The sequence below is a fragment of the Strongylocentrotus purpuratus genome, unplaced genomic scaffold, assembly GCF_000002235.5.
Source record: "Strongylocentrotus purpuratus isolate Spur 01 unplaced genomic scaffold, Spur_5.0 spur5_scaffold_6, whole genome shotgun sequence".
Lineage (NCBI taxonomy): Eukaryota > Metazoa > Echinodermata > Echinoidea > Camarodonta > Strongylocentrotidae > Strongylocentrotus > Strongylocentrotus purpuratus.
Genome location: NW_022145612.1, coordinates 9,769,012 through 9,793,720, shown reverse-complemented (window position 1 = coordinate 9,793,720; position 24,709 = coordinate 9,769,012). Strand labels below are relative to the sequence as shown.

At 36.9% G+C, this 24,709-nt stretch overlaps 1 protein-coding gene and 1 non-coding gene across 2 annotated transcripts; both read left to right on the top strand.

Annotated features, from left to right (window-relative positions):
- The first annotated feature begins 4,957 nt into the window (after positions 1-4,957).
- On the top strand, positions 4,958-23,495 carry LOC582354 (ATP-dependent zinc metalloprotease YME1L1). Its single transcript, XM_782306.5, has 17 exons — positions 4,958-5,205; positions 8,583-8,747; positions 9,337-9,490; positions 9,893-10,009; positions 10,604-10,710; positions 12,246-12,480; positions 13,180-13,256; positions 14,139-14,229; positions 14,718-14,870; positions 15,391-15,586; positions 16,241-16,353; positions 16,650-16,694; positions 17,235-17,345; positions 17,904-18,055; positions 18,936-19,136; positions 19,605-19,715; positions 20,435-23,495. The coding sequence occupies exons 1-17, from the start codon at positions 5,176-5,178 to the stop codon at positions 20,576-20,578; spliced, it is 2,202 nt and encodes a 733-aa protein (XP_787399.3). The 5' UTR covers positions 4,958-5,175; the 3' UTR covers positions 20,579-23,495.
- Positions 17,642-17,727, top strand: LOC115919563. The gene has a single exon (XR_004061915.1). It is a non-coding gene; the product is annotated as a small nucleolar RNA R38 (small nucleolar RNA).
- Positions 23,496-24,709: the final 1,214 nt, after the last annotated feature.

Genomic DNA, 24,709 nt, shown 5'->3' with positions numbered 1-24,709 from the left:
ATGACAATTATAATAATTTTTACTTTTAAGTAATCAAAAAATAAATTATTAAAATTAATATGATATATTTAAAATGTTAATTTGATATTCAAAAAACAAATAAATGACTGTAATGATACATATATATTTAATCGTCTGGTAGTAAAATAGTTTTCGTCGCCAGACTGGCTACCTTTTCACATCTAATAAGTAAAGTACGAATACGCGTCAGCAAATAGTTCATGGTGTTTATTTTATAAACATGATATAACTTGAATATCAGAACTTATTTAGATGCAACTAAAACAATTGAATGTTGATGTATATCTTAAGTGGAGAAATATACTCTAAGAATTGTAAGAGATGCCTCAAGTTTGAACATTACCCAGCCCGAAGTAAAATGAAAACAATCATGTTTTGTCTGCCAAAGCGCAAGGATAACAATAATATTACAGCTCTCGGCTCCCGAGACATGTAGTCTGCTACTGCACGATTCCTATCCGTGGTTCTAGCTCTCCGACATGCAGGAACAGATTATTTTGCAAGTGAGGGAAGGGGGAGGGGGTGGGGTCACAACATAAGGCAGTTGGGGATCCAGGGGACGTTATTTTCCAATTTCCGGGGCCAAAAAAGAAAGAAAAATGATTTGCTCATCTGACCGTGATTAAATGCCTTCAACCACTGACGCTTCCGCTCTGCCCCCTGGATTTCACCTGCAGGGCCCAAAGTCAGGCACCTGGATGCTCATCTGACGATAATTTAATGTATAAAACCCCTTAGCTTCTGGGGGCTCCGTCCCCTGGACCCCACGCCAATTCGTGACCTGCCCGTGTCACAAATAAGGTATCAAAATATGCTCATCTGACCGTAATTTAATCTACAAGACCCCTGACTTCTGGGGGCTCCGCCCCCTACACCCCACGCCAATTGGTGACCTGCCAGTGTCACAAATAAGGTATCAAAATATGGTCATCTGTCCGTTATTGATTGCCCAAAACCCCTGAGCTTACGGGGGCTCCGCCCCCGGACCCCACGCCAATTCATGACCTGGCAGTATCACAAATAAGGTATAACAATATGCTCATCTGACCGTAATTTAATGTATAAAACCCCTGAGCTTCTGGGGGCTCCTCCCCTGGACCCAACACCAATTTGTGTCCTGCCAGTGTCACAACTAAGGTATCAAAATATGCTCATCCGACCGTAATTTAATGTATATAACCTTCTGGGTGCTCCGCCCCTGGACCCTATACCAATTTGTGTCTTGCCAGTGTCACGAATAAGGTATAAAAATATGCTCATAATTATGACGATAATTTAATGTATAAAACCCCTGAGCTTTTGGGGGCTCTTTCCCCTGGACCCAACATCAATTTGTGTCCTGCCATTGTCACAAATAAGGTCTCAAAATATGCTCATCTGACCGTAATGTATTGCCCAAAACCCCTGAGCTTCCGGGGCCTCCCCCCCCCCCCCTGGACCCCACTTAAATTGTGACCTGCCAGTGTCACAACTATAGGGTATCAAAATATGCTCATCTGACCGTAATTTAACGTATATAAGACCCCTGACCTTCTGGGTGTTCCGCCCCTGGACCCTATACCAATTTGTGTCCTGCCAGTGTCACAAATTAATAAGGTATCATAATATGCTCATTTGACAGTAATTAAATGCCTATACCCCCTGAGTTTCTGAGGGCTCCACCCCTTGACCCCCGACTAGAAACGTTCAGTGGGGCCTGCATGTAAGAGTGGGGTGAGCACTAATTTTTTTATTTTTTGTTGGCCGGGGGGGGGGGGGGGGCACGTGTCCCCTGTGTCCCCCCCCCCCCCCTCCCTAGATCCGCCACCGGTTCATGAAGTCTTCTGGAAGTCTTCTTAAAACTAGACTGTGCTCAAAATGTCAATTTTTGTTGTTGTTTATTCCTAACTGGTGTACGAGCTAATGTAATAGTGGAAATCCAATTCTTTTTTTTGTCACCATAATATATACTTAATTTTTTTTAAAGGTCTTGAACTTACAATAAATTAACATAGACCTACAAAAAGCATCATCCTACCTTTTCTATAAATGTGAAGTTTGAGTTGATAAATATCATATTAATTCAATTTCTAGAAACAAATCATAAATTCTATTATCTTCAATATGGGTTCCGAAAGAAATATAGTAAATCATCATCGATCATCAACTTGATAAATTCAAATTTAAAATCTATAGATCAGGGGAAAGTGACTATTGGTATGTTCCTCGATTTAAAAAAAAAAGCATTGACACGAATACTGGGTAAACTATCTAGGTATGGCATTCGAGGGTTTACCTCTTGAATGGTTTAAGGACTAGTCTCAGTAACCGATTTCAGTTTGTTCAGTGTGGTCAAACGATATTTGAAAGGAGCAAGATAAAATATGGTGTTCCACAAGGATCAGTATTAGCGGGCCAGCTATGTTTTTTAATCTATATAAATCATTTGCTAACAATTACTTATTATTTCAATTTTCGACTGTTCGCCGATGTTTTCAAGCTATTTCCTGCTGACCAGGGTGAAATTGATGTAAATAAACTTGAAGTGAATAAACAAACTTACAATTAATTCAATGAAAACTAATTTCATGTTAATAAGTACTAGGAGGAAGAAAATAGGTATGAATGGTAAACTGAAAATCGCTGGCGAGGAAATTAAAGAGGTTGATGTTGCCACTTTTGCTTGGGGTTCACATCGATAGACATTTTGTCTTGGAATAGTCATATTCGTTTTCTAAATCAGTGTATTAGAAAGAAAGTTGGGGTGCTATTTAGATTGCGACATTTTGTTCCTACTCTGATATTATTATATAGCTTGTGTACAACCCAGTCCGAGGAGTACGCAGGGGGGGGGGGGGGTTAAACCCCCCTTCAGTGTTGTTTATGTGTTTTTTTTGGAGCAACCCCCCCCCCCATCGGAGCAAAATGTCAATTATTCAAATTTCGAGACCAAAAAAAAAAAAAAAAAAAAAAAGTGTCCTCTAACCCCCCCCCCCTCCCCCGCCTAATCAGCGGCTGACTGAGTCGTTGCGATTTTTTGGAACCCCCCCCCCCAAAAAAAAAAAAACAAGCGTCTTCTTACCCCCCCCCCCCCCCCTCCCCCGCTTTGGCGGCTCGTTGCGAAATTTTAGGCCCGATTTTAAAATGTTAACCACCCCCCCCCCCCCCCCCCATGAAAAAATCCTGTGTACGCTACTGATACAACCACACATTTCTTACGGAATAGAGGTGTGGGGATCGAAGCATAAGAATAGCCTATAAGAAGTATAATTATCGTATTCGCAGAAAATGGTTCGTACTATAACATTAAGTAAATGGAGAACTCCTACAGCTCCATTATTTAAACGATTATGAAACCTAAATGTGTATAATTTACATGATTTATCAATTTCTTCTTTCATGTTTGATCTAGTCAATGAGAATTTGCCTCAATATGTTGATAGCGTACTGTGACATTATAGAGCAAAACTATTCCACAAGACAAAAAGAAGGTTGACAATCACGTCTTCCAAAATTTAGAACGTCACAAGTTCAATTTTCATTGTCTTCTGTGGGCAGCAAATTTTGGAATAGATTACCTCTGAGTCAATAACGGTCTAGAAATAGATTTCAGATTACTGTAACACAAGTTTGTACATTGTAAGATATAAGATATTGTTAAGAATTCTTAGTTTTTAAAGTCGATTGTAATTGTGAATTAATTACTGATTTGTACCAAAATACTTTGTTTAGCCTTTTAAGGGGTATAGGCCCCCTTTACCAACCAAGTTTCAGAAGGCTTCTTGTATATTATGTAAACGCGTACTGTTTCAGGGCCGTACAAACTAGGGGTTCACGGGTTCGCGTGAACCACCCTTAATTTGTATTATTATTGTTGTTTTGTTTAAGAGAGGGGAGAGGGGGGAGGGGGTGTAGATTTAAAAATAAGTGCTCATTACACCCACTCCCCCCCCCCCCGTTTATTCGCCGCTAAATATTCCTCGGGCTTGGTCACTCCCTCGCAATGTGGCTCAAAGTTGCAACCCTAAGAAGCCCCGCTTAAAAAAAAGCTTATCCGGGCTTGTGTATTGCATGCTATTGGTTAATAAATCAAAATAAAATCAAAATAATCAAAGTTTGATGCAAATTAGTAAATTACCAACAATACACCACCTTTGAGGGTAATCCAAAGTTTTTGCCAGGGGTCATGAAGTTGGTTAAAATCACTGGATCATATGCGATTTTACAATATTCAATGTCTATTCAATGATCGTTGTCGCGGTTGAAATCGAGTCTAAAGTGATGAAATTGGAAATAATAAACTCCTTATGTTGTATAGCTCCCTACAATTTGCTATTCCCGTTAGGAAATTATATTATATCGGAACTGCATATTCTGAGGTTTTCATGCATGGTCGCAGCTACCATAGAATGGCCTCATTTGAAATTTACCGGGACGGCACCGGTATATTTTTGATTATGATTCAATTTCTCTAAAGCAGACTGTTTTAGGGGCAACTTTTTTTGCAGTGCTTATAAAACATCCACAGAGGCATCCAAATACATTGAAATAATTAAAGAATTACTATCCATCCAATTTTCAACTTTTGCAAAACTTTGCAATACCTTAAAAGAAAAGAGTATCACATGTTATTTTCTCCTTTGTTGAGGAGGTGGGGGAGGGGAGGGGGGGGGGGTTGTCCCCTTGAGGAAAAAAAAAGAGATGGACAAGTCAATGTCATGGGGTGAAGAAAAAAATGATACAAATAACATGGGATGTAAAGGAGAAGCTGGGATCTCGAACCAGTGTACTGGAGTTTGGATTGCCCTTTCAAACCATGGGACCGAAAGCGCCATTGAACAAGCGAGCTTTCTTTGGTTAGAGTAGATTTGGGACGATTCATGTGATAAAGCGCACGAGCTTACGAAACACTGCTCAACGTAACCGGTCCGAGAGATTGCGTAGGCCTGCGCTGCGCCTATGGCTATCATGCCTAAACAAAATAGAGACCGTAAAACCAGAGGACGTTAGACAGAAACCGGATGGGTATTTCTGTTCGATTTTCTCATCATTAGCTTTGCTGTGTGAGGATCTCCGAGTTCTGTGATAAATCTAGCTTGATTTGTTTCTTCCAGTTTCACACTCACGTGCACAGCCGGCAGCCATAGGCATAGATAGCCACAGGTTTATTTCACGATGTTTTCAGTAAGCGGTGTGAACGCTCAGGTAACTTTTGAGTTTTGACCCCCCCCCCCCCTTCCTGCCAGCTACTAGTATTACTTAGCCTAGGCCTAGTAAAGTACAGAGTAAAGCCTTAACTTTTAAGCTATGGTCACAACCCCCAAAAGTAGCCTGCTCCGCGGCCGGGCGGCGAGTATTTTTACTCAATTCAATTTTAGCCAATTTCGTCCGGGCACCGCTTGTTTTTCAGGCATCGCTCGGTTGCCGCTGAAGCGGCGCCTGTTCACTTTTACTCACCGCTCAAAGTATGCTTGGTGCCCGAGTGGTCATCGCCTGCGAACTGGCCTAATCGAGCGTTCGCTGTCGAACAACTTAGATAAAAAATCGAAGCTGCTAGTGCTAGGTAGTAGGTCACAAAGGCTGCCGAGCGGCCACCGCCTGGTCGCCGATGGGAGATCAGTCAGTCACTGAACGGTGTTTTCAGAATCGGTCGGCAGCCTTTGACCTAGTAGCTACGATTTTTGAGCTAAGTTGCTCGACGGCGAACGCTCGATTAGGTCAGTGCCCGGGCTGTGACCGCCCTGGCACCGAACATGTATTGCACTAGATCTATTGGTGTCCCACTGATCACGGCCGGCTGCCGGGCAATTTCTTTAAAATCAGCAGGTGCCCGGTGGGAGACCGCTTGGGAATCGGTGGGTCATCAGTCGGTCACTGCCGGGACGCCGCCCGGAGAAGTTCCTCGATTTCGCCCAGTTTTGATCTAACATCGACCGGCGACCGACGAGAAATCGACAGGGCACCGCCCAGGCATCACTGAGGCTCTGGGGCCTGTTCCTAGAAACCGTCATAAGTCTAACTTCTTGACTAAATCAGCGTTAGTGAGCAACTTGTCCGCTACATGTTTCACCAAGCCCTCCTTGCCAAGATCAACGACAATATCCTTCTTCTTCTTCTTCTTCTGTACGTGTCGACAGACTTGTTAGTCCATATAAAGGCACGGAAACGAAGCACATGGTCATGGAATAGAGCAATCTTTTAGGAATTGTAGCGCATGGGACCTAAAGGAATCAATTGATCCTGTGTTGATAACGCTATCAGGTAACTTATTCCAGTCCTTGCACGTACGAGGGAAATAGGAGAACTTGAAGAAGTCTGTCCTGCAGTACGTCTGTTTCAAATGATGGCTATTGCTTGTTGAGGAACGACGGGATCTAGTAACAGCAAGAGGTGTTAGGGACTAAGTAGTTATGATGCCTCTGACACCGTCGTATCTCTGTCATAACTATTTAGTCGATGGGCACCGCCATCACATGTCATTTATTTGGTAGACTATGGCTGGCAAAAAAGGACAATAAATCCTCCAACTATGATTTTTCACTTAAACAGTGAGTTATCGTTTTTTGTATTTGATAATCTTATGAAAATATATGCCATGTTTGTATTTAAGGATTTTCCCACTTAAATAAACTGATTATACGCCTTTATTTCCACTTTGTAAAATCGTCAAAGGGATAGGTATTTTGTCACGGCAGGCAAGTCATAGTTTGAAGTGTATTCTTTACTTTTCAGACCCATATTGCCTTCGAGATAAATACTATCTTCAAATGTGTAAAATGAATAGTTTAAAACATGTTTTTTAACGATTGGAATGTTGAAGTTTTGTCATTTAATTATTCAACTGACACCTAAAACATTGGACACAAAGTCACAAACTTCATTACATTTTCTAAGAATAATATATTGGTGTATTTTTATAAACTATCAAACGAAAATATCCGGGGGGTACCCATCTCAAGAACAAAACTGATTCACCGGTCATGTAATGAAATACTCACAATTATATTTCACAAGTACTTCTATTGTATAATCTACACAAATTTGGAAGTATTGCATCTCCTATTTCTTGGTATCATTTTCAATCTTTTTTATGAATAATTCATTTAAATAATTGCATTTTCCCTCATATTAATTTTGTAATAATCCGATGGTATTGCGACTAAGGCTAAGTCTCGGATCCTCTTCTCGCCGATAGTATCGATCTCACGAGATACTAGCTAGTTAGCTCTTCGTGAAACGGTTTAGGAAGATCAGAGACATCTCCGTAGTTGGCGGATAAAGTTATGACTGTCTTGTCGTTGGTTTCTAGGAATGAGCCCCTGGAGCCTGCTCGACTTCTCGAAAAATCATTGAGAAATGCCTAAATTTCAGCACCGACCGAGCAGGCTATCAGTTGGTCGCCGCTCTGAGTTGTGACCTTAGCTTAAGTTAGTAAAGGAAAGTTTTGCGTCAATTTTGTTATCTGTTTTGGAGTATTTTCCTAAAAAAGACTTATAATATACACTTTCTCACAGGATTCACGGCAAACTGCTGCACAATACATTACAACTGCATACCGTATCGACGGTGGGGTGTGTGTGTTAAGTTAAAGACCGTATTGATGAATTGCTTATAGATTACAGTTGTTAACTTAACACATGCGCACGCCTGCACCCCACGATCGGTACGCGTATGCTTGTATTGTGAAACAGTTCATTGTAAATCCTGTGAGAAAGTGTTTATAATAAGTCTTCGTTTTTGGAAAATTACTCCAAAAAAGATTAGAAAATTGACACGAAACAGGTAAGAAACATAATGACATCATCGACCATTATTTGAACAATTGATGAAGATTTAGTCGATTTTATGTATATTCTAGTAGTGTATCTCCACGCTGGAGTTCTAGGTCGAAGTCTGGATAGACTTCTGAACTAGCGCCTGCATGTCTTGTATTATTGTAATGAATATCAATTGATCAATGTTTTTGTACTCGTTCATCATTTCATGATTCAGACACGACATAATGTCCACTTTAATAGTTGAAATTCTTAAGACTTAACTTAACTTCTTAAGACTTAAAATTACATTTAGGAACTTCAGGCTTGATATATATTACTATTTATGTAATGATCATGTAAAAATATAACTCCAGGGAGCTCCGATGCCAAAGGCGTCGGAGCTCCAGAGCCCGATTTTGAAAATGATTCAATCAGCAGGTTGAGTCACATTTTATTTGCAATGTTAAGAGGTAGTAATTACAATTTTGACTTAAAATGTTTTTCTGGGCTGTAAATTCTGGGCATCATAGATTTAAAAGTTTTTTATTCTTTTGAAATTGCTTAGTATTGCTGCCGAACATACAACATATTATATACAATTTCTTTCTCTTTTTTCTTCTTCAGAGTTTATTTTGATACTACAATCACAAAGTTGTTAGCTTTTTATACTAATTATGCTCTTCACTCCCTTTAAAAATCAAATGATGTAAATAAGATGATAGAATGATAATGAAATGTGACTGAAACAGAAAATGTTTTTATTCGCTGATGGATTATCTAGACATTTTGACCGTTTATTGCTTTCTTCTTTTTTCTTGAGCGCAGCAGCTGGTCTTGCCCCTCCCTCACCTGGTGGCAGCTTTCCATTCTCTGAAGGGGGGAGCAGAAACAACTGCTTTAAGAAGAAAACAACAGAGAACTCCACCAGCAGCTCCTTCCACGAAAAGGCAAAAGGCAGAGGATACCAAATTTGCAGAGAGCCTATCAAATGTAAGTTCAGAATTGATTGGTTTAAATCTTCCAAAATCCAGTCCAGTACAGGTGCTGTTTAAGTCAAATGACAAAATGATAGTTTGAAGGGGTTTGTTATATGCAGCATCAACGACCTTGTTCTTCGTGCTTCCAAGTTTAGTTATTGCATTTTCTTGGTATTTGATTTGAGCAGGATTGAAGAGTGGGGAAGGATTGTATTTGTATTTTTTGGGGGAGGGGTAAATATATCCCAACAAGTTCTCATACGTGTCACACAAAATAGTATTAATAATACTCTGTTTTTTATATAGCGCTTATTACACTCACTGAGCGCTTCCAAACTTGGAGAATATTACCCCGGCTTTAGCTGTTCTGCCATTACAGCGCTCTCGCATTTCAAAGAATTAATTCCTGCCAGGTACCCATTTACATCACCTGGGTTGAGTGTGGCAATGCAGATCAATGTCTTGCCTAAGGACAGTAGTGCCGCGGCGGGTCTGGAACCGTGGACCTTGTGATCGACAGTTAGGCGACTTAACCACTCGACCATGTTATTAAAACTGATCTTGATTATCATTCTACATTGTTATTTTCCATCCCATTGCAGGTAACATTAAATCTTGCAGATGTTGGAGTAAGTTCCTTGCCCAAGGACTGGCTCAACTCTATATTACCCTCTATCACCGAAGGAAGTAATCTTAGGGACAGACTTCAACCTCAGTCCTACACTTCTGCAGAATCATTCTTCGAGAACAAACATGGTAGGTTTCAGGAAACATTCTTCAAATTTACAAAATATCTGTTTAACAAAAAGGAAAATTCAGGCGATATATCAGCAGTCTTACTCTCATGTTTTATGAGCAATGTCTAGGCTTATAAAGGTTGTGCAAGGGGCATCTTAACATGGTCCTTTTTCTCTGCCAATTAACTGCAGGTAGGAAATTCCTTGATGTGGACTTGATATCAAAGTCTGAACTTGAAATATTGTTTCTTTTTGTAGAACCTTGGTTCTTGATCATTGTACTCTTTTTAAGATTTTTATTTTTTATATTTTCATGGGAGGGGGGGGGGGGGCAGGGTGGGCATAGGCTAGTCATCATCAGTTTTGTATGTTTAGTTAACAGCATTTTAAAAGAATGTATTTTGTTTGATTTTTCATTCAGGTTTCCCTGCTGCACATCTAGCAATTCCAACCTTTAACGAAATCACATCATCAGCTGGTGGTTTGCAATCGTTTCGTCATTTCCTTGATGCAAATTGTTCTTCATCACATCCATTGTGTAAGTCATTTACTAACGCATTTACTGTAACATTAAAGACATAAATGAGAAACATCACACAGAAGTGGCATTCCCACACCTGTAGTCCTGCATTTACCGCTATTCTGTGAAAAAAATCTTATAGATCTGGAAAGGAATGTTATATTATTGTTTATTGCCTCTATACAAAAACTTTGCACATTTTTTCTTCAAAGGCTTTTATAAGCTCTAAGAAAAATCAAGATATTTGATATGCGATCCAAATTATACAAAGTAAAAAAAGAGAGGAAATCATAGCTTTTATTTCACCAGATAAAAGTGATGGAGAACTTTTAGCAGAGACTTCCTCTGTCATCCCTGGCTATGTCAAATAAGCTGTTGCAGCTAAATTTCAGAGCATAATTGTAGTATGCTGTAGTATGCTGTTGCCCTAGTCTCGCAGTGCTGACAACACAGCAACTTACAAGGGTTTGTGGCTGCAAACTATCCTTTGATGTTCTTTCCAAAAGAGAAATATGCCCCAATATAAAGGGAGGGAAGAAAAAAGAGCTATCGAAAAGTAATGAAATATAATTCACATACTGATTCATACATATTGATTTCTCTGCAATGTAGTGTTTGATCAAAGGAGAGGATTCAAAACAAAGAGAGCAGCCTCGGCTACAGAGCTAACAACAAGAAAGTCCAAAGAAGAGGATGTTGGATTGACAGGTTTATTTAGGGTGAGTAATTCTTTATATCTCATCTGTTTTTTAATCATTAAAAGCTCATCTAACGTAGTTTTTTGTTTCTGCATTATGTCTTAATTGACTTTATTAAAAGATCCGGTAACTTTGTCTTAGATCCTTTTAAAAAATCCTTGATTTAGCTCATGCTGCAATGATAATTATAGACCTTTAGGTCAGTCAGGATTTAGGAACCCCATGACTTTTACAAGCCGACCGTCTGTCTGATTATCAAGATATTTATGATTGAAATCGAAATCAAATTTTGCATTTGCCAACCGATTTTCATAACACTACAGTCTATTGGGAAAACGATTATGGTAAAACCGGTCACTCCAAGGTTGTTACTTTTTGAGGCACTTTTTGAATATTTTTAAGTGCAATTTCTTTAGGGCTTCAATACCAACACCATATCACAGACACTGATAACATGTTGGGCCGTGCATCTCAGATTTAACATTGTTAAACGATCCCTTTAAGTATAAATGTCTGATTCAAAAAGAATGAATAGTGTGGTTTTGATGAGGGAAACTATATGGTGTCCTTTTCCCAAATTTTGCATTCATGAAGTACATATTGCATATTGAAAGGAAGTACCACGTAGTAGTATAGTAGGCTCATCATGAAATTTTAAGGACGATATGCTGACATGAACCTAGTTGATTTTAAGTTTGTAACCGATGGTTAGTTGTGATGTTATGTATTGCATATTAAGGCTGTGCTCAACAGTGTAATGAGGTACCCGAGTACACTCCCAGGCTTACAAGCGAATACTCAAGTATTTGGACGCCATGTTTTTTTATAATTTTTTTTTTTTGGATTTTTTTTCCTTCTTCAGATTTTTGATTTTTTTTTGCCACCACCATACCACTGGAGCAGTATCCCAGGGTCACTGAAAACGCATGCGATTTTACTTCGAGTTGCAGTTGAAGGCGCCGATTTAATAATAATAGTAACAGTAAACAATGCTGTTTTAAAAACCAAAGATGGCAGAATAATCCATTTTCCTCCAAGTCCAAACAGAAATCCGAACATTTGGTCCCATTTTCTGAGTGGTGAGTTTGACAGTGCTTGAGTTGGGAAACATTTTTACTGACAGTACTATGCCAGCGGTCGCCGCTCTCCCTGGCAGGGTAAGTGTCGGCCTGGACAGTGCCAGGTGACTGAGAATTTTTTTTTTTTTTTTTTTTTTTTTGCAGCCGAAAATGAGAGTACGAGAAATCGTACTCGAGTAGTTGTCAACAGTGCAGGTACTCTAGCATTCGACTACTCGTCACAGCCCTATTGCATATACATGTTTGTTTTCTCTTCACCCTGTTGAAAACTAAGTTTAAGATAACGTGGGCTTGGGTCTATGGAAATATGCATAATGAAAATCAAATTGATTTCATCTGGATCAGATTTTTAGAGAAAGAAATGTACCTTGTTTTCGTAGTAAATTTTAAGCCAAACTACATTAGGCCTTTCATCAGCATTATGTAACATGTCTAGTAAACTTGTGAATATCTTACTCATGTCTCCTGTCTGGGCAGAGATTTACCTCATCGAAGGACCCCAAGAAGAAGAAGTTCCGAGAGACGCTTGGTGATGCCTTGTCCAGTCATAATGACCATGTGGCCGACAAGGACTCCTTCAAGACAGGCTACTTGGAAGGCTACATGCTGGGCAAGGATGAAACCAAGAAATCAGACCGGTTCAAGGGCTGGACAACCGTCCTCATCTTCGGTGTGCTGGCCTATCTCTATGTCAAAATGGTTTCAGTGTTTGGTAAGTTAAGACAGCAGTATACTATGGTTGTTTGTATGTTTTTGCCAACCTTTATGGTAAGAAATAAGACTTATGTCATCATCATTATCAAGTTCAGGTGGCGCTGTAAAGCGCTGCTGTGGTCTTCACGAGAGCACGCCATGCAACTCTTTCACCTGCCTTTTGGATTGCACCTTTCATTCCTTGTCCAGACACTTTCTTGATATCATCAGTCCAAGATATTGGTGGACGACCTGTACCCCGTTTTCCTTTATTTATGTCAAGTAATATTAAGCACCTTGCATGTTACTTGTGATTGTGTTTAACAATTATTACGGTTGCTTAGCATATTCATGTATAATTTTTTTATTATTTTTTAAATTGGATTATTTTATTTTAATCAAGTTACAAATATTTCATATTCTGAATTTTGAATGCCATTTTGAGATGAAATTATGGGATAAGATGACTACTGGTCAATAGAGAGGGATCATCTAGCTTTAAGTTGCTGATGTTATGGTTTTACTAATCTATACATATATTTTTCTCAATAAGCTGCAATTAGCAATTTCTTCAAATATGTCTTGGCTTTTTATTTGTAAAGTAACTTGTTGAAGGCAATGACAAGCATGTGGAAGTTGATGTTTGTGAGATTTCACTATTGTAATCATTAAATGTGAATAATAGCAGTTATAACTCTCTTCATTATGTTATGTACAGCTCGGGTGTCAATCATTGGTAATTCCAACGTAGACAGCATGACTGTTGCAGATGTTACTTTTGACGATGTCAGAGGAGTAAGTTTCATGTATTGTTTGAGTTAATAGGCAAGAACAAAAAAAGTAGGGCTTTTAGTTTTGCTAATAGACTCAATGATACAGGGAAGAAATGGATTGCTGTGTCACCAAAGGATGATAAATGATTATGTATTCAATTATTATGAGGGACTGGAGGTATGAGAAACCTGGTAGAAAGAACATTTGAATAACAAACACATTCTCAATCATTGTGGTCACAAGCCATTCATAATTCAGATTACAGATATCTTGAACCAAGATCAGACTCCTAAATTATCACAAGGCGATTTTTCCTGCCATGCAATTTATTTTAACCTGCATGACAGTGTAAATCATTAACACAACAATACTAAGTAAGGTATCTGGTTAGTTTTGTTATGTACTTCCAATTATTTATGGCATTGTTTGCTTTAGTTAAAGGGATCCGGTAACTTTGTCTTAGATCCTTTAGACATAATCCTTGATTTAGCTCATGCTGCAATGATAATTATATACCTTTAGGTCAGTCAGGAACTCCATGATTTTTACAAGCCGATCGCCTGTCTGATTATCAAGATATATTAATGATTGGAATTACAAATTTTGAAAACCTTTCGCTGAACGGTTTTCATAACACTACAGTCTATTGGGGAAAACGAGTACGGTAAAACCGGTCACTCAAAGATTTTTACTTTTTTGAGGCACTTCTTGATCATTTTGAAGCACAATTTTTTTAGAGCTTCAATATTACATCATATCACAGACACTGGTAACATGTATGACCGTGTATCTCAGATTTAACATTGTTAAACGATCCCTTTAAGGGAGGCAAGGAGGGCTATTGGGTAAAGACTGATGGATTTTTGATCACTCCTATCTTTATTTTTCTTCGTTTTCCGCAAGGCTGATGAAGCCAAGAATGAATTGCAGGATATTGTCAACTATCTCAAAGATCCATCAAAGTACACTGTTCTGGGTGGCAAGCTACCTAAAGGTTAGTCTATTTGTAGCAGACTGATAACATAACCTCAAAGAGAATTGCTAGCCTCATTAGTTTCTTTACAATGACATGAACACATTGTGTTTTTGTGATAATCTTTATCATTAAGAATGAGATTTAACTTCAGTGAGGAAGAGTGTTTTATGGTACCTTGACTTATGTTAAATACTAGTGAGAGAACTTGTTAGAATAGGTTCCTTTATGAGAACAATGAATGCAAACATGAACAACAATATCTCATGTTACACATCGCTTTTAAGTTTAATAAGAATCTTAGAATGACCTCAAAAACATTTAGCACATGGTTCCTGCCCTGTGCTCTATGAGAAGGTGAAATGTGCATACATCTTGATGGTTGGTCCTCATCCTACATTTAACTATGAACCCTTTTTTGTGTTTGTCAGATATTCTTTAAACATATTAGCCTTTCAAAATGAATAAATAAAATATTGAATGATTATATTTGCTCTTGGTTTATTCAGGTGTGTTACTCCAAGGCTCACCTGGAGTTGGTAAGACTCTGCTAGCCAGGGCTGTGGCAGGAGAGGCCAATGTACCATTCTACTATGCATCAGGCTCAGACTTTGATAACATGTTTGTCGGTTCAGGGGCAAAGAGGGTCAGAGATATCTTCAGTGAGTTCATATTGATGGATATATATTTTATTTGCACTCTAGCTTTTAAAAATGAACTAATTGTTTGTAGAGGTTCCAGGGCAATGAAAGTCAGAGGTATATTCAGTGAGTTGATATTATCGCTCTATTATTTGCAGTAGAGCCAATATAGCTGAACTTTGATAGGTTGGTCTGTTATGCAAACAAATACTTGTGATAAACTGAGAAATGTGCCTTGCAAAACTGAATATAGAAGGTAGGTCTAATAAAAACAAGTGAAGAAAAGGACTGCCCTCTTTATAATTAAAACAGATGGATAATGGCAAAGGATCATAATACATATGAAAAAACTAGATCATAGCTAAAACCAGCTGTTGATTATATTCACTATGTTCTTCATACTTACATAATTTCTGCTATTTTTCCTGAGGGAAAAATATTTATTGGAACAAACATTATAACTTATGCCATATGCCTACATATATAATGGATATGCATGATTTTAGAAACACTGATAAACTTCACATGATCTATTTTCTAGCTGAAGCAAAGAACAGCAGTCCTTGCCTGATATTTATTGATGAGTTGGATTCGGTTGGTGGCAAGCGAGTGGACTCTCCATTGCACCCTTACGCTAGACAGACAATCAACCAGTTACTCTCTGAAATGGATGGCTTCAAACAAAATGAAGGAATAGTTGTTTTGGCTGCCACAAACTTCCCAGAGTCTCTGGATCCGTGAGTTGATTCTTTGACACCCCTAAATTTTCATGAATTTTTCACGAGTGGATTTGATGAGCCTCTTGCTGTGAAAAATAATGAAATGACCCCAAGAAACAATGCTAAATATTTGCAACAAAAATAACTATCGTTAACAATGAGCAAAAGATTTCTGCCTTGAATATTTCTGGTTTTCCAATGACTTACTTTTTGTAAAATATTATTCGAAGGAAGTAAAAAGCTTATAAGACATGGAAAACTTTGGTGCTATTATTGGAAATGAAGCTGATTTTCAGACAATCTGGTTTATGCTGATTTTTTTTGAGGTAGTGCAGTGTAATTATGAATTAACAAAAGATAGTACACAACAAAACTAATCTATCTTCTGATTGTATTCTTGGTATGTTTTCTGAATCATTGTGGATCTGAGGATCACTTGAAAACATGGAAACATTCAGATATTTAACTAATTCTAATATTCATTACAATTTTTCAAACTGTTTGTTATTCAGAGGCCCATTTCCATCTTGTTTTGAAGTTTAGTGAAAAATTATAGTCAAGTCGATATCATTGCTTTTTAGATCATAATTTTTGTTTAATTCTAAACAACTATTTTTAACATGTTCCTGTTTTCCTAACGTTTATACTCTTTAAATTTGTTCATATATTTAGAGCTCTTACAAGACCAGGAAGGTTTGACATGAAAGTAGTTGTGCCTAGACCTGATGTCAAAGGTCGCCAAGACATCCTCGACCTTTACTTAGGACAGGTCAAAGTATCATCGAGTAAGTGCTGTTTAAAAAGTCTTCTTTTCGCAATACAATTACAGTTTCTTTGATATTTATACCCTGATGCTAGAATCATATGATTTTGATAAAGTCCATGTATGAATTACATGTCCAGTGAAAATGCTTCCATTTTTTATAGTTCAATGGAAAGAAATGGTGTTAACAATGAATTTATTTTGTTTTCTTACTGAAGTATTTAATATATATATTCATGGAATAATACAGCTTTACATGTTATTCTTTTTATTGTATGGTTCATTTGACAATCCGTTCTCTTCTTATACTTGGTACAGAGGTGGATGTAGAAACTCTTGCCAGAGGAACAGTTGGTTTCACAGGTAACTATCCAAACTATTGTAATTTGTAAATGTTTTCAAGCTTTTATTTGAAGGTTTAATGATTCTATCCCATGTTTTAAGATGTCCCATGATAAGATTATAAAGGTTAAAAACATGAAGAGTTCAAATGTAATTTATTTGTGAACTACAAGGTATGGTGGCCTAAGAATTTTAAAAATACTATTTAAAAAATCAATATGTCATCATCCTTCATGACTTCTACTAACAAGAAAGGTGACAGATGCCTTTCATTAATTTAACCTTCACTTTACAATGAAAGAAAATCTACACATAAAAGAACTTTCTCAGGGGTGGTCTGACGAGGCTTCATTACCAGTAATGCAGCTGGCAAAATGTCCTCACAAACATTTTGATTGCCTGGTTAAAAAGAAATGTCTCTGAAATATGTACCATTCTTGGGAATGACTTAATTGAATCTGTTAGTCAATGACACAAAATAAAAAGCCTGTGTAATGTATGTAATTTCCTTACTGCAAAGTGGAAAGATGCATCTGTAAATGTTGTCTCTACTCATTTTAGGGGCTGATCTTCAGAATCTAGTGAACCAGGCTGCATTGGAGGCTGCTAGGAAGGGCAAAGAATCGGTTGAAATGAAAGACCTTGAGTTCTCCAAAGACAAAATCCTAATGGGTAAGTCTGCAGATATCATTCAAAAGCTGTAAGATGTGGAGACTAGGTTGGTATAAGTTATTGCTCTTGCCTCTGCTTTCTGAACTGACGTCCATACAGAATAATATGGAAAACTATCCTATAATTAGGCCTAAACAAAAGTTTAAAAAAAAAAAAAATTCTGACCGACCGACCCATGTTTTGGCACCTAAAGGGCAATACAACATCTTTTGTTTTTAGCCCTATGTCAAGACTTATTATTTCCCTTTTAATGTCTCTTTAAAATAAAATCACACTATCTACTACTAACTACTGGACCTTGCCAATGATGCTTTAGTTATCCCTGTCTGAAATCCAAGTACTACTTGGATCTGAGGATAGATTTTACTTTTCTGAGGCAATGAAAATGTGCTCGAGGACTCTCAAGCAGATATTTGATTTTGATTTTTTTAATTAAAAAAAAGAAATAAAAGATGCATTAATAAAGTGTTTCGTTTGTTTTGCTACAGCACATTGCCATGCAAGAAATTGCAATACAGTATGCTAATAATGTTCTTTCTGAATGTTCGTAAATAATAGGTCCAGAAAGGAAGAGTGCACAGGTTGACCCTCGGAACCGTAAGATCACTGCCTACCACGAAGGAGGCCACGCCCTGGTAGCTGTCTTCACCAAAGATGCCAAACCTATCAACAAAGCAACCATCATGCCCAGGGGACCAACACTTGGCCATGTAAGAGATCATCAATTCCACATTTATGACATGCTCAATTTATCCTCAAAGAATATTGCTAGTGTCGCGTTGGAATTAAGTAGTATCATTTCAGAAAGTTGCATACGTAATACTTACTCTTATACTTATTCATTCAACATGAAGGTTGTTCTTATTAATCAATGCTAGTAAAAATGCAACTGTTGATATTTCGACATTTAATCCACTGATAGCCTTATAGCACAGTTACTGTGAAACCAGGCTCTGGACATGAATGATTTTTGTGAGATATAGATTAGGAAGCTTCTGGGTGTAAAACGATTAAATTATAACCCTGAATTTGTGCAGGTTGCAACAGTTTCTTGCTCTATAAAAGCAGATATTAACCACAAGTGAGGTTTAAGTTCTGTGGTTTTACAGCACCATTGATCATATCATGTGGTCGTTGTGGCGATTCTTAAAACAAATCAAGTCTCCTGTAAAACAATTGTTCTGTAGACCCAATGTCAACTGGGGAGCATTGGTGTTTCTTAAAGAAATGATTTTAAACAGTAATTATTTTAACCAACATTTCTGCACATTTAATTGTCCATCTCAATGACCTGAATTCACAAAGGAGGTTTAAATCTAACCCATGGTTTAAACCCTCATTTACATAACCCATGGTTTAAAAATTAGCGCAAAATAAGTGTACCTTGCCTTGCGCGACTAATATTGGACCTCTGACTTGTGTCGCGCTTATTTTGCGCTTATTTTAAACCATGGGTTATGCAAATGAGGGTTTAAACCATGGGTTAAATCTAAACCTCCTTTGTGAAATAAGTTTTGAGGTTATGATGCTCATACCTCAGTGTGTTATACAATACATCAAAGATGATTGATCTTTGTACCTACCCAACAGGTCTCGCTTCTGCCTGATAATGACCAGTGGAGTGAGACCAAATCCCAGTTACTAGCCCAGATGGATGTGTGCATGGGAGGACGGGTGGCCGAGGAGCTCATCTTCGGTCCCGAGAACATCACGACGGGAGCATCCAGTGACTTTGAGCAAGCCACCAGGATCGCCCACCTCATGGTCACCAAGTTTGGCATGAGTGAGAAGGTAAGGGATGCTCATGTGAGATGGATGAAGAAAGAAAGCAGGAAAGACAGCCAGAAGAAAGAGAGAGAGAGAGGCAGATGGGCAAAGAGACGTACATAAACAGGGATATCTTTACTACTTGCTTTAATGCCTTTGTTGATTAGCCTTGGTCAACATTTGTGTTGAAAGAAGAATGGTGGAGTTTACATCATTATTTTTTGTTGACAGAAGATATATATCTTTTGTGTGAGGGGAAAGTTGTGGGTGGGAGGTGTTTGGTTCAAGTAAATCAAAACTGCAATGACTGTTATAACATAAGGCATTGTCTATTGATAAAATTAAATAAATAATTACAGAGAAATTCAGGATTACTGCAGCATTCCATGCAAGAAATAATTTTCAATACATATGGTGTGTGTTTATCTTTCTTTTAAATAATTTGTAATTCATAGCATGAAATGATAACCAGATATCCCAATGTGTGCACAGGTTGGTGTAATGACGTATCAAGATAGAGATCCACTGGTATATGGAGACAGCAACAAGCTCAGCCCTGAAACTCAACTTCTCATTGAGAATGAAATCAGAACGTTACTCAAGGTAGGATAATGAAGAGAATATTCCATTGTTATCTCATTGGTATAAACTAAGAACAGGAAAATGAACTGATTGAAGATACCAAACTCGTTTTGAAATGTGTTTCTTAACCACATTGTTTTTAGCATAGATGAATGAATTCTTTCAGAACATGAACTATATCAAGATATGGCATTGGAAAACAAGAAATAATTATTCTTGAGTAGATCGCACTAGGGATGGTAGAACTAAGTCATAATTTTAAATTGTATTGTACTGTCGTTATAAAGGATTATTTAACTATGAAGCAAATTTGATGTTTTCACCTTGATGTACATGTATCCTTCATATGATGTTTATAGTTCTCTTTTTGGAATAGAATTACAACATGCAGCTTTAACTGGAAAATCCACAAAGTTTGTTTAAAAACATTTTATTTTGATGTATAGTATTCTCATCAATTGTCTTATCTGTTGAATGATTGATAAGACAGTCATTTGAATGTGAACAAGGGAAAATTGCACTACCTTGTGAAAAATCATGTTTAAAGTTGGCATTTGTTTCAGAGACACTATCATATCATAGCTTTAGTCAAGTACTGACAATTTGCTTATTCTCCTCTCTTTGATTAGGAAATCTCTTTTAGCAATTTTACGAGTGGTTAGCAAGTATCAATTACCTCTCCTTTTTAATATCTAATGATTGAAAAATTATGCTTCATTTTTGTTTCTATCTGAATGCAGGACTCCTACGAAAGAGCGAGGACGATCTTGAAGACCCGTAGCAAGGAACATAACCTCTTGGCTGAGGCCCTCCTGCAGTACGAGACTCTTAATGCTGTTGACATTTCCAAGGTGATCAAAGGTCAAATGTTAGACAAAAGATGAGATGACCTCAAACATCATCAAGAACTAGAAAGTAATCACTATCCAAATCAGGGAGAAGAACAAGGTAGAGATATTTATGTCAGATATTAATGTGCAAAGATCATGCATGACTAGTCATGTTTATACAGCTTCTTAGCAATTTAACCCCCAAAACACAAAGATAGTAGACATACATGTATGTATTTAGAACCTGAATTATGGTATAATGCTCACACTTACAGACCATGTACATGTATATACTGCTGAGAACAAAAGTCTGTTACACCTTTTTACCTTGTACCTTAACAAGATTTGACGCCTGTTGTCACTCGGCAGACTTTATTGGCACTGTATATTTCTAAAGCGTTATGACATTGTTAATGGCTCAAGGTTAATCGCTGTAAGAACATAGCAATCATGGGCTTTAAACCTTTGATTCAGATTAATCTGACAATACAGACCAAATAGTTTATAATTTTTTGGTATCCAGGTAGTTCATAAATGCTTCAAATCATGTACCTCAGTTTTGGAAACGTGTAAAGAATGATAATAATAGTCATATTTGTATAGCGCTTAATACAACTTATATCAGTGCTTTGCATGGTAATTATTATTACTCCGGTTATTGGATTCAATTGCTAATCTGCACATGATAGTGCACACGCTCTTCTCCATGGAGAGTATTCCAGCCAGGTTTCATTTTACAAGCACACATGTGGCAATCCAAGCACAGTAACAAATACAAGCCACATATTGTATTGTAAGGAGAAATCTGGGAGAAGTTTTATTTATAAAGGATCCCATGGCCCTTTTCACCAAGAAACACTTGTAGGAAACAACCACATCTTCTTTCCTTTTTTATTGAGGAGTATTACAAATATTTCCAACTTATTTTTTTTTATCTCTGATCATCTGTTGATGGTCAAGAGGGAAATATCTTTTAAATACTTTGCCTATTGTGCTACTATTTTATTATATGTGTTGAAATATGTAGGAACAATGAAAAAATCACAGTAGGGAGAAAGCAGTTCTTTTTAGCTGATATGAATTTTTATTGAGGGTATTGATTATGCTCCTGTATTTTAAGTAAGTATTTTAATGAGTATTGTAAATACACAAGACTACATATTATGTGAGAATGTTGTACATGTATCTTCAATTCGGCTTCATTTGTGCTTGCAATTGATTGCTAGTGGAAAAACCAGTGAAAAAAAGTTCACTGGGCTCGGGGCGAAGTAGCCCCCGAAATGCCAAAAAGAGCCCCTGAAAGTCATAAAAGAGCCCCTGAAAATTTGCATAGTGTTCAATGCAGAACAAATTAAAGAGTGTTATTTTCATGCAAGCAAGCTCGAAAAGTAGCCCCCGAAATTTTTAAAGTAATTTTTTTCCCTGGTAAAACCTGTTAACATTTTTAGATCAGAAACTTATCCAATTGATATGAAGATCAGGAATTTAAATCCCATTTCTTTATTGGTATTACCTGGTATGCTTGGAACAAGTCTGAATGACCTCGGACCTCCAAATCAAATCTGATGATGAACTTTGACACCACTATCTGTAAAATAAATCAGTCTGTCAGATTCTCTCCTCCTTCCCATCCTGTGAAGGGAGCATTATATTTGCACTGCTTGTTGTATACTAAATTTAATCAGCTTCATTTGAGTTTGCACTGTAAGATATATCACATCCTCTGCTCAATGCCAGAAGGATGTAAACTTGTAACTTATCATGCAGAGTTTAATAGAGATTTATGAGTCCCAAGGGACATTATCGTTGTGGTTTGGCAAGCCTAAAAGTTTTTCTCTTCTTCGAACAATATTGCAATTTGTGCATAAATTTCTTTATTGCTGTTATAATGGTTTTATGAGAACAGTTCTAGTACATTACATTATAAATGGACATCCAAATACTCAGATAAAACTGATTTCCACTTCTGTTGATTCAATATGTAACGATCCTCATTGGATACTAGTTTTAAGATGTCTAGATTTTGTGATGAGAGTGTATTATATTCTCTACAACCGTATCTAAGTTATATGTCGTATCATTGTACCGCTTGGTAGCGTATGCATGAGGACACATTATCAGTTCACTGTTATGTTGACATTATTTGATATGTACTTTATATCTACTGTGGACTGAATTGCTTAATTTACAAGGCTTTTCCAACGAGAAATAATCATGTTAACAAACAGCACATATCTTATAAACCATGAGAAATCTATGGATTTTATGAAGCCAGATTTGGATTAAAATCGTTTGAAGTCCAGTATGTATTACTCATTTCATGAACAAATAATCCGTTTGGAGCCAGAATGGCTTTAAATCATAAACCATTATACCATAAAACGCCTTTCTGGCTCCAAACAGACACAATATGTGTATATTATCCATGTTGTTTTCAAAGTTAAAGTCATAAACAGCCCTTGAACATGTAATACTATGGGATATAATCCAATATTTTTGGTTGGCAATATAAATGTGTATGATTGCTCTTCACATGAACTGATTTGTAAAACTTTTATTTTTCTCTTCCAGTGGGTGAGAAAATCATGGATAAACTTTACCATAAGTGATATTTTTATTGTTTTTATTGTAGAGCTTGAAAATGGTTCATAATGGGTTTGCAAATCTGTCCGACATTTACAAATACTTTGCTACTTCTTCGGTAATTATATGTTGTATATTCATTTCACTTTTTTAAGATCATAGAAGCAAAAGGATTGTGTTGGTGATTATACCGATTATAGGACTTATTTGTCTCATGAATTTTAAGGAGAATCATTAGGAGCAAATAACTCTAATCCAAATCTAATCAGATGGTATATTGGTAGTGATTTCTCCTGGTATAATTGATTCCTTAAAGGCTTAGTCCACTCCGAAAACAATTTGCTTTAAATAGATGCAGAAAAACAAGAGAAACAGAGCCAAACAAAAATGAGTAAAATCGGATAACTATAATTAGAAAGTTATGAATTTTAAAAAAAGTATGAAAAACCATGGGACCTCAAAAATCACTACTCAAATTGCTAATTTGGTTATCAGTTTGTGACGTCATTGCCTCACTAGTTATCCATCGCTATATATATTTTTATCCCATTAATTTCACTTTTATAACCCAAAACCTGATTTCCCCATGCTTTTGCCCAGGTTATATGATTTGTATCATATTTTGTGAATGACATTTCACAAAATCTGTTATGAACTTTGAAAAATTGATACTATTTTCTGAATATTGTATATTCATAATCATTGATTTTTATATAACTAGTTTATCAAAATTCACATTTTTCATGATTTAACTGAAACAAATTACTCTATATTAGTGCATGCACACACACAAAAACATTTTACTATTAATATGACTTGGATGCAGGTGTGACCAAATAAGATTTTTAGGGGGAAAATGGGAAATTTATTGTATCAATATAAAGAAAACAATTAGTGGATAGTGAGGTAATTACGTCACAGACTCACAGAGTGAGTTGCCAATTTGTCTTGTGATTTTCAAAGTTTTTAATGTCATTAAAAATTCATAACTTTCTGATTTTACTCAAACTCTTTTTGATTGGTTTGTCTGATTTTTTGCTTCTATTGAAACTAAGTTATTTTCAGGGTGGACTTGCCCTTTAGCACTCTGATTTTCTTGAACTCTTTGATTTTCTAATAACTTATATCATAAAGTACCCTTTCCTCGCAGCTACCGTAGCGTGTCCAGAGCATTTCCATATCCAGTATGAAGGAGTCTGTTTCTTGACATCTGATGATTATTTATTTCTCTGTAAATCTTGGGTTAGAAAAAAAAATCAAATATTGAAAAACAATCTTGATTTTGACAATGGTATCTCTACAGTAAAAGGGTCTCAGATCCAATATATATATATTTTAACGATTTTAGTTCTTATTGTTGTTTTAATATCCTCCTTTCTCTTCTTACATTTGCAATGTTTTTAATTCTTCATTTTGAATGACTTTCAATTCAGCAGACACTACCAAACTTGTCTCTAGCCCTTTGCTCAACTACAATTTTGATAACTTACACATTTACATGAAATAGTAATGGATTTTGTGAATTGACTAATTTCATTTGTCAGCACCAGTTAGAATCTGGTCAGCAAACAATTTGTTTTGAACCAAACATTTTAATTTGGT